This window comes from Triturus cristatus, chromosome 4_2 (assembly GCF_964204655.1).
Source record: "Triturus cristatus chromosome 4_2, aTriCri1.1, whole genome shotgun sequence".
Classification (NCBI taxonomy): Eukaryota; Metazoa; Chordata; class Amphibia; order Caudata; family Salamandridae; genus Triturus; species Triturus cristatus.
The window spans coordinates 250,672,200-250,682,720 of NC_140586.1; the positions used below are offsets into that span (position 1 = coordinate 250,672,200).

At 46.2% G+C, this 10,521-nt stretch overlaps 1 protein-coding gene across 1 annotated transcript in view; it reads right to left on the bottom strand.

The window, feature by feature from the left end:
• Positions 1 to 9,827, bottom strand: part of LOC146833576 (cytochrome P450 2D17-like) — a 227,833-nt gene extending 218,006 nt beyond the window's left edge. The window contains exon 1 of the mRNA XM_085601433.1: positions 9,512 to 9,827. Within this exon, the coding sequence (XP_085457559.1) occupies positions 9,512 to 9,721 (210 nt within the window). The 5' untranslated portion in view covers positions 9,722 to 9,827. The remainder of the gene's footprint in view (positions 1 to 9,511) is intronic.
• Positions 9,828 to 10,521: the final 694 nt, after the last annotated feature.

Below are 10,521 nucleotides of genomic sequence, written 5' to 3' on the forward strand. Positions count from 1 at the left end.
GATCCTTGTACAGTGTCAACGGTTCTCCGATTACCATTGTTAGTAGTTCTGGGTATATTAGTACCTAAATAAACGTTTGAACAAATGACCCATCTCCCTTAACTACAGTGAGGTCAACTTTTCAGGAAACCTTCATTAAATGCCACTCATTAATTCACCTCCAATGACCTAAAATGTTCTGCAATCATATAAATCTACTTCACCTGACCAAACATTGTTTTCCTCTATTTACTTCAACAGTATTAACTAAACTAATCATTTTCCCATAAATGGTTACTGTTTGACGTCCAACGAATCACCCTCTTAACAAGTCTATATCTCGCCCCTATTAATGGTTCACCGCAAATAACCATGAAGACATATCCTCTTAATTAACCAGTATCATACTCCACTCCAATACTCTAATCAGACTTCAGTGGGACAAGGTGAACAGTAAACATTCAGATTCAAATAGTTAATATGAATTGACTTTAATGACACAATCTTCCTAGAAAACATGCAACAAACTCAAGTGTACCCGGTCCATGCGCGAGTAGCTCATCCATACTTAGGGTGTCCAACTGTCCCATTTTCTGAAAGTTAGTCCCACATTTGGGTGACCTGTCTTTGCTTGCACTCGGCTGGTGCAGGCCCCCAAATGTCTCACCATTCACTGCTCACAGATAGCTGCCTGAAGGGTCACTTCGACCAGTCTGGCAGGGTGTCCATGTTGCACTATTTCAGCAATTTATGAGCTGTTAAAGAAATGCCTAAATGGCTCTAGAAGACAGGTGCTGCAGCACAGGCGGGTTGTTGCACAATGCTTCTTAAGAGACATGTTCACTTTCGGAGATGCTAATAGGGAATTTGGACTCTTGCAGTTACACAGCCCTGAGTGTGTGTATGAAAACCAAGGCATGTCCTGTGAAAATTTCCTTGGTGTTTGCTTTCATTGCATTAAAATGGTTTCTACGTGCACAAATAATTTTCAGTCCAGGGGACAGACATAGGGAGAATATAATTTTGAGAAGGCTAAAGAGTTTGGTTGGAGAACCAGACCGTAACGCACTACTTCATGTTTCAAAGGCTATTCATTTACCACCATATTACATTTTAGTAAGTAGACCATGAGAGTAGGCACTGTCTTACCATTAAAAATGTTTCATACCAACAATGCTCCAATTGGAACAGTCCAGCCTGAACTGCCAGGCCAGGTCCTCCCTGGGTTCCTTGCTCACTGTGCCACTGGAACCACGCTGTACCTGCCTGATGAGCCCTAATCAGGGCAAACCCAGTCTTGGGTTACTTGTGTTCTGGTTCAGGTAGAACAAGCTTTAGCACTAGTAGCACCCAGTGCGACAATCTACTTTGGCACCCCCCAATGACATTCCTCTCGAAGAATTCCCTAACTACCACCCTCTGACTGTGACCCTACTCTCTCCATAGCCGCCCTCTCACATGTAATTCATTGGTTTTATAGCGCTATAAATTCCAGTGTAGGGTGTCGGAGCACTTGAAATCACACACACATTATACAGAGACAATTGATCATACATGTGTTAGTCAGCCTACAAGAAATTTTCATAAGACAATGAAGATTTCAAGGTGTAGGAATCATACGTTATCCATAATAGTAAGCAGTGTATTTTAAGATTGTTTGGTCAGGAGAAACACAAACTCTGGATTTAAAACATACCACAGTGGTTAGGCTTGGATCTATTAATAGAAATGTTTTTTTACCTAAACTAACTCTTTTTTAGTAACATTAGGATAATGAAAGACTGAGAAAAACATAAGGTTCCCATCCAATGCATTGCAGTTGGTATGCAGCTCTTTAATTACAGTTCATAGGTCAATGTGCTATATCAGGATTGTAACTTATGACTTGCAAATAAGAATCGGATCTCTATGACAAAAGCAGTAACCCACTGAGCTATCCACATAAAATAGTTCTGTGCTCTCCATGGTACACGTTCTTTCTAGCAGTCATATTAACCCTCTGCACTACTTTATGAGGCAGTACTGCCATTAGACGAAACTGCATCTCTCTCCAGCAGGAACATTAACCACCAGAGTTATCTTGACATTTTTTTTTTTTTTTTTTTTTGGAAAACCTTTATTTAACAGTATGTGCAGACAAATACGGGCCTACAACCCTCAGGCCGGCCTCGACAAAAAAAAAAGGGCACATCAGCAAGCAATTATACGATTCAGCAGCATATCAGTACAAGCACGAATAGACCAGATTACGTTATACACAATTGTGCCGCCGAGCGCCAGGATGATGAGGTTTAAGTTTTATAAAGTTTTGAAATAAGTCCATAGCAACAGGTCTGAAAGGATCCGAATCAGAGCAATACAGTTAGGACTATAGTGGGCAACGATCATCAGAAGAGTCAGCAAGCATTATCCGTAAGGTAATCAATCGCACTCAATAAAATTAGGATAGAAAAGAAGCATATCACATGACGATCCCCAAGCACTACCCACAAGTTCCCAATCCTCCCCTCGACCCAAGAAGTAAGAAAGGAAAGAACAAACGAGAAAGGTAAAGAGTAGAAAGGGAGAAAAGAAAGAGAGAAAAGAAAGAAAGAAAAAGGAGGCCCATAGAAAAAAAAAAAAAAAAACCAACAAGGAAATATACCCCCCACCCTACACGCATGCAGAGGCTACGGCCTACCCCCCCCTAGCAGTGTGTCTGTCGCCCCAAAAGAGTACCCGAAATGTAGGAGAAGAGAAAGAGAAGAAAAAGAACAAGCATTTGCAATGCAATAGGTCTCGCATTTACGCGAGTTTGAGCTCTTGACATTGCAAATACCAATTCCTTTTATTTTTGTTTTAGTTTTTAAAACATAGATAGAAGGCATTGTCATTTACAATGCCACTAGCTTAAACTCGCGTAAATGCGAGACCTATTGCATTGAAAATGCTTGTTAAATATTCCAACCAAGCTTACCTCCCGTTTGGTTTAACACGTTGTCACTTTACCTAAGTTATAAGGTCATCTATTCCTTAATATGCAGAAAATGTTGGAATGTTTCCAATGCGCAAAATAACCTTTACAATTCTCCATGTTCTTGTTATATTTCCATTTGTGAAATCTAGCTTATCGCTGTTTGCATGGCAATCACAGGCAGGAGACTGCCTCAGAGTGCTAATAAAAGACGTGATCACAAAGTCCTAAGCTCCCTGCATGTACAGCTCAGCTCATGTCCCCAGAGTACTTTTTATTTTACAATTCCTCTGAAAATAAGAGCATTTTACATCACTCATCATTATTGATAATTACTTGATGAGTTTCAAACATAAAGCATAAGAGCATTGCTCAGCTTCATAAAAGGACATTTCCATTCATCGGCTTGCAATGCAATAGGTCTCGCATTTGCGAGAGTTTAAGCTATTGGCATTGTAAATAACAATGCCTTTTATTTGTTGGTTTTAAAAATAAATACATAAATAAAAGACATTGTCATTAACAATGCTAATAGCTGAAACTCTTGCAAATGCAAGACCTATTGCATTGCAAATGCTTGTTCTATTTGGCAGGAAAACAGTCAGATTTTAGAACTTTTCTTGAGCATTAAAGCCAGTGAAGGTGCAATAGAATCGGCTATATCGTGCAACACTTTAGTGGGGCAAGGGTCCGAAGGAGCTTCGTAGTTGAATATTTTTATACGTTTGATCATGCGTTTAGTGGAAATTGTAGGAAATTGAAGAGCTGGGCGGTTAGGATCTGAGGGAGTGGCAACTGGGACTGAGTGATCTGTCCCATTGATAACTTATGTAGGCCTGAATCTCCTAAAACCTCTAAGGGCAAGACCTCATTGTCGTTCTTGTAGGACCAAATGTTTTCTACATTACAGGTATTTGAAATTGTCACCTTCAACTTCTTAAATTGAGACAAGTCCAGTGGGGAGCTCCAAGATCCATCTAGGGGCTACTTCTCTCCTGATTCAACCCGACGCACCTTGGAGAAATATTGAATGGGTTACATACAACCACTGGCTCAAATTAAGCACTGCTTACAACAGGCTGTACCGTGGACCCTGGCGAAGATTTCAAAATTAAGGATGTGGAAAGAGACATATTTTTGGGAATTTGCAGTTATTTTAAGATAAGTCACGTTTACAGTCTAAGGCACAGGGAGGCAAAGAGGTGCTCCCTGAATCACACAAATCTTGGACAAATGTTGAAGCTGGGATTATTGTAAGTAGGAAAACCAAAGGGGATGATGGACGGAGTGTTGAACATTGCAAGCACTCACCCCCAGTCAACTGATGAGGGTTTAATTCATCATCCCCTTTGGTTTTGCATTATTGTAAGTAGGTCCAAATGCCCTAGGGTCAGCCATTAGTGTCTGCACTCTGCATTCTCAAACGTCATGGAGCAGCACACCCTCTCTTAAATGTGCTGTAACTCAGTCCTCTTGCGGGTGTTAATCTCTGGCATCTGTCGCCTGACTGTATTTATTTTGCGCAACACGCTATAGTGTTGCCACATTTATTTGTAACCCTGTCTCCTGCCTGGAACGTTTCTTTTTTCGTCTCGCATTGAGAGTTTCTTATTGTTGATTTAATGGATGTCTGGTATGTGTTTATTGCCAGCGGTTTTTATTGTAGCATAAAAGGGCAGATATTTGGTCTGCGGTATTTGTATAGTTGAACAGCAACTGGACAGGCCTTTCTTGGCAGAGATTCCCTCAAATATGAGGGGGTGGGCGGGCCGTTGTCCCCCGGGGCACTATGTAGGTAAGATAGCAGTGGGTGAACTCCGGGTGCTACTCCTGTTCTAATAAGAATACCAGAAATTGTTGGTAGAGAAGACCAGCTTGGTGAGTTCGAAATATATTTAAAAGATTGAACAGATTCTTAAACAAACTTTGCATCCTTAATTTGTGTTTGAATACATGACAGACACCTTTGCTTACCATTCGACAACATTCAAAAGCATGGCTCAGCGAGCCATAAATATGTGGTCCTCGGCAGGTCACTGGGTTAATCCTGGCCCTTGCAGGCTCATCTTCCCAGGGTTATTATACTCGATAATACAGACACCAGTTACATACAGTGCTGCAAGCCGACGGAAGTGTAGAATGAACCGCTATGTTAAAACAAGTCAATATTTATTATTTGAGCACTTAAGTAGAGTAATTAAAATAGGGAGCAGCAGCCAGGATTATACATCAGGGACAGCTCGAAAGGACAACTTTCTCTCTGTCCTCGAGAAGAGAAGGGGCATGGTGACATATCAGCTGGGCCAGCCTCCTATTTGCATATTCTCGAGGGCTTTGTGTAAAAATAAAGTATTAGCCGCTGTTAAGACGTGCATTTTTAGCCGCTCCACGTGAATTCTAATGGCGCTGGAGGGCTTGGAAGAGGGAAGACCTCCTCGCGGTGAGAGCCAGGCGCTGGCGACGGCAGGGGAACAGATTGGGGGGAGAGGGGAGATGTGGACTGGGGCTGCCAGCGAAGGAAAGGGGTGAGGGCATCGGAGAGTGCCAGGGGTCGGCGCCAGGACAGAGCGTGTAAAAGAGCTCAGTGGACACCTCCGAGGGTTGCATTAAACTGTGGAAAGGGGTGAGGGCATTGGAGAGTGCCAGGGGTCGGCGCCAGGACAGAGCGTGTAAAAGAGCTCAGTGGACACCTCCGAGAGTTGCATTAAACTGTGGAAAGGGGTGAGGGCATTGGAGAGTGCCAGGGGTCGGCGCCAGGACAGAGCGTGTAAAAGAGCTCAGTGGACACCTCCGAGAGTTGCATTAAACTGTGGAAAGGGGTGAGGGCATTGGAGAGTGCCAGGGGTCGGCGCCAGGACAGAGCGTGTAAAAGAGCTCAGTGGACACCTCCGAGAGTTGCATTAAACTGTGGAAAGGGGTGAGGGCATTGGAGAGTGCCAGGGGTCGGCGCCAGGACAGAGCGTGTAAAATACCTCAGTGGACACCTCCGAGAGTTGCATTAAACTGTTAATTGAGAGCTGAGGGAGGGAGGGCGAGAGAGAGATAGAAAGGGGGAGGGAGATAGAGAGACTTGATGGAACGACGGAAGCGGGGAAAGCGCTGCTTTAAAAAAGCTGCAATAATAACATGCGCTCCCATTACATAAAGTTGTCTCCAACCCGTGAAATAACCGCAGTGTAACATAGCGTCGTGCTTAATATCAGTGCCTGCAAAGTAGCTTAATCCCATGTTATCCAAAGCGGTGAAAGTGAAAGCAATGGAGCAGAGCATCAAAGGGCTGGATGAGAAGGGAGGGGGGAATGCAAGGGTCAAAGAGGCAGGGAGAGCGACGTAAAGCCATATGGCTGCTTTGCGCGCGTGCACGCCTCGTGCACTGTAGCTCTATGCCGGGGAAGCACTTTCAAAAATCCACTTACAAAATATCTCAAAGAGACAGCTTTCGCTGTCTCAGCGAGACCTAAAAAGAATGTCACGGTTGATCGGAGGAGGGCCAAGGATCTATTCAATACAAGCAAAATCGTTACCCGCGGTCACCCAACCCCAGGCCCCGACCTAACACCCTGCTACATGTACCTCCAACAGTCACAAGTCCCAGTCCCAGCCATATACGTATCAATGTGCAACAAGAAAAACCCCCTTCCTCAGCCTTGGCCCCTTCGAATCTGCAGTCCAACAGAGTCCAATTGCAGTACAGCCAACCTGGACGGGATGGGCCACCATGGAGTCCGTTGCAGCAATCGAGGGGTAAGAAACAAGTCAAACTGGAGCGAAGCTCGATAGTAAAGGACCACAGAATGCGCCGCTGCTATGCGGTGGCTAGCACAACAGGGAGCAGGACGATGCATAAATCCCAGAGTAGCGGCCGGCCGATGTACAGGAAGCAAGTCCAGGAGGACGCTCAGAGACGTGGCACCAATGGACAAAGGAGATGGGCAAAACGGCGGCTGAGGCACAAGCTCCGGCCATACCAAGGGAGCAGGATTGTCAGACTCCTCCAGGGCAGAGCCGAGGAGTACCGCAGCGGGCACTGGGACACGTCCCCCCGTCACTGCCACATACCTCAACTCGGGTGATCCACCGACAGTCGACTGAAGATGTGGCTTAACATGCCGCACTGGAGAGTCATCACGGCCAGCTGAAAAAGTCCGATCAAACCGGTCCTCCAAACCAGTGGCAGAGTCGCGGAAGGCCAACCACAGGTCCTCCAGTGCTGCCAGGATGTCGCGAAGCCCCAGCGGTGGATCAAGGATGGAGGGTGCTGTTGCGTCCGCCATCTTAGGCAAGCAACCATCGAGCGCCCCGGGAAGCAAGCCCCCTTCACCAACCATCAGTATCTGGAGGGTGATAAGCTCTCTGCGGGGCCCCGGTGGTGCAGGAAACGTGGAGGCAGCCGGTCGTGGAAGGCTTCAAGGACAGGGGAATCTGTGGTGCAGGGAAACCCACCGGCGAGACCAGGGCTTCCGATGCAGAAGATGGCGTCCGCTGCTGTAGGCTGCAACAAAGAAGCGATCCCGGCCCTCTCCCAGCTGGGCCGGGATACAGTATACGGGAGCCGGATACAATGTTGCGAGCGGGGCGCGCTGGGCAGCCGAGCATGAAAAAGGCTGCTGTGAGAATCCCAGCGCCGCGCTCCAGGTCCGGTGTACCGGCTCCTCCCTCTCCACAGCGGCCGCTGCTATCGTTGTCGCCGCCGGCCGTCCCCACTAAACAATGGCCCGGCCGCGACCGCCTGGAAGGCCGGAATGGAGACCGGGGCCCAACTCCGCCGGGGCAGCTCCGTTTTCGACCGGAGTCAAAGTATCGTGGTCAGGGACGTGGCGCAGGGAAGCGTAGGGCTCGGAGGCGCAGGATTCTTGCCAGGATATCGACGAAGGGCGAAAGGGTCGGCAGAGCCGAAGAGCTAGGCGGCCATCTCGGCTGCAGGCTAGGCTCCTCCTATCTTGACATTTTTAATGTTGCCTGAAACCTGTCCCACACACAAGCAACTCTGCAGCAGGTGCTTTTAAACCCATTAGTTATTTCAAAATGCCACCTCCCCCTCCAGAGGTCAGCGCCAGCTGTGTCTGCACCGGTCGCACCACCCTAAAGCCTCCCTGGCTGAGATTAATTCAAGCACTCCATCCATCACTTTGTTTAGTGATGCATCACTTTGCCATACGATATTCCTTTAAAGCCAGACCTAGCGGCATGCCAGTGTTTTTTTTTCATTCACCGATACAAACTGGTAAATAACATTTTGTAGATTTGCGCATGAGTGGTACGCACACCTACAATATGACATGACCACCGACATAGCGCTGCAAGCCATGCTGCACAGCTTTGGGGATGCTGTACCGCACGGATAAAACCCTCTGGGAAAGCCAATAGGTCCCAAAGGCGAAACCTATTGGCTTTTCCAATGCTTGTTTATATAGCACTTGCTAACTGTATTGTGTTTAATCCAAACCCCCCAATATTTTCATATAATGGGGGAACAAGCAGCAGTAGATTGTGAGGCCTTTTCTTTACATTGTTGACGTTAGGTGGTCACTGGGCAGTATCCCTGGTGGATACTGTTGTTAACCACGTGTGTGTCAGCTTTGAAGGCTAGTTCATTCCATCTGGGTGACAGTTACTCATTTCGTTACCTTGTCTCTCCAAAAGTGCCAACAGCGAGCAGTCCAGCTTGGTAAATGGGTCGGAACTCAGAAGTACTATGACACAATAATCAGGCCAGTAACTGTAGGAGCTATTATATCTTTAAAAGGGTCTAATTTAGAAAATGGGCCTATGGAATCTAACCCCACAAATGTATGTACTACATGACTCATTGCTCCCTACCCTCCCCTTCGCACGTAGAGTGTCGATATGTGTGGAAGTATCCTGCATAGTGATACGGATCTGCAGAGTTGATTTTATGAGGCGATACACTGGACTACAAGTCCCAGACTGCACAACAAAAACATCAGCTAGGTAAACTACCCTCGCATGGACATGGAAAACCTAAAAAAGCTGTAAATAGTCCATATATTTGACATGTTGTTTTACACAAGTTTAATTTGAAAGTAAGACTCAGTGACCTATCCTACAGCTAAGGCTACAATTACCCCTTTTGGAGGGTGGAAACGTTGAACCGTGTAGTCAAGGTCAGACTGACCTATAGGACAATCAGGCTGTGCGCAATGCGCTCCTCTGACAGATTAGTGTGTGAGCCGCTTTTTTTTTTTTAAAACATTTTTGAGAGCAGGTTTTTTGGACGGGGGGAGGGGGGACTGGTTTTTCTGCTGATTTCCACAATATTGCCACAAACGTTCCCTGCAGCAAACGCAAATGGATGCGGTCTCCAATACATCGCAAAAATACCAATACAGCGTGCATTTAAAAGTTCGAAACTGGCCTGGTTTCAAAATGTAGCCCATTTTTAGCTATCTTGTTTGCTAACGCGGGCCGGGGAGGACGCTTTTATTTTAGTGCCTGTGTCAATTTTTTCCACAGTCGTACTCTGGGCGTTGTACGAGTTTGAATTCCTAGTTGAGCACCTCCCCTCTCCTGCCTCGCCCTCTCCCTTCCCAAGAGTCCCTCCCCCTCACCACAGTTTACCTTATCGAACGACGTTGGTAGGTTATGAAAATCCACTTGCAGCATGTTCCCGACGAAGGGCCATGACGGAGGGCCGGGTGGGTAGGAACTCCCGCCTTTCCTGCGCTTCATGAAGTCTGCTAAAAGGATGAAGGTGACGAAGAAGAGGAACAGGGAGGGAGCGTGAAAGCAGGAGGCCAGTTGGCTCTTGAGGGCAGCCAGCAACTCCATTATTTCCAGACTCCTCTGCGTCTCTCTTCCGGGCTCCGCTGTGCTTTCAGCTTCTCTGTTTCACAACAGGTCCCTGCCGTGCCCTGTATGAACTCGTAGCTCCGCCCTTCACCTTTGCTCCAACCTCTGCTGCTTTCCGCTGTAAAAGCATTGCTCTTGTTATCTCTATTATTCTCACCTTTTAGTTCCTTACTTTGTCTTCTCCACTTCTCTCTGATACGGGTTTGTTTAGTGGGACCTTTTCTTATTCTTACAGTCTTTCTGTTTTGCACAGGCTGACCAACTGGTATGGGTGCAAATTCAGAACAGTGAGTGTAAAAATTCAGGACAAAGGGTCAAAATTCAGGCAGGAGGTCACATTTCATGACAAAAGGTATGTTTTACAGACACATTGGAGGAGGTCCCACAATAGTATATAAGTAAGTAAATAGACTACCACTTAAGTACAAGCCAAAATAAGTTTATATTAGGTTGAGACAATAGTGCACTTACCGCTTTTTCAATATGAACGCAGCTTTGAGCAACTGTGCAGGTTTTTTGGGGGGTATTTCATATGATCTATTTATATGGTTAATTCACTGGGTTGTCCAGTCTGATATTTTGTTTACAATTCATGGTTTCTGATTAGGCATGTTTGGGGAGAGAAATGGTCGGGAAGATCTGCTCGGATAGACATTGTGAGACGTAAAAGCGGCACGCATGGGATGAAGCTATTTGGGACCTGCAGTGCTGGACTAGAGTGCAGTCCTCCGAGTGACCAGCTTAATGTGTCAGATCACTTCAAATACACAATTTTTGTT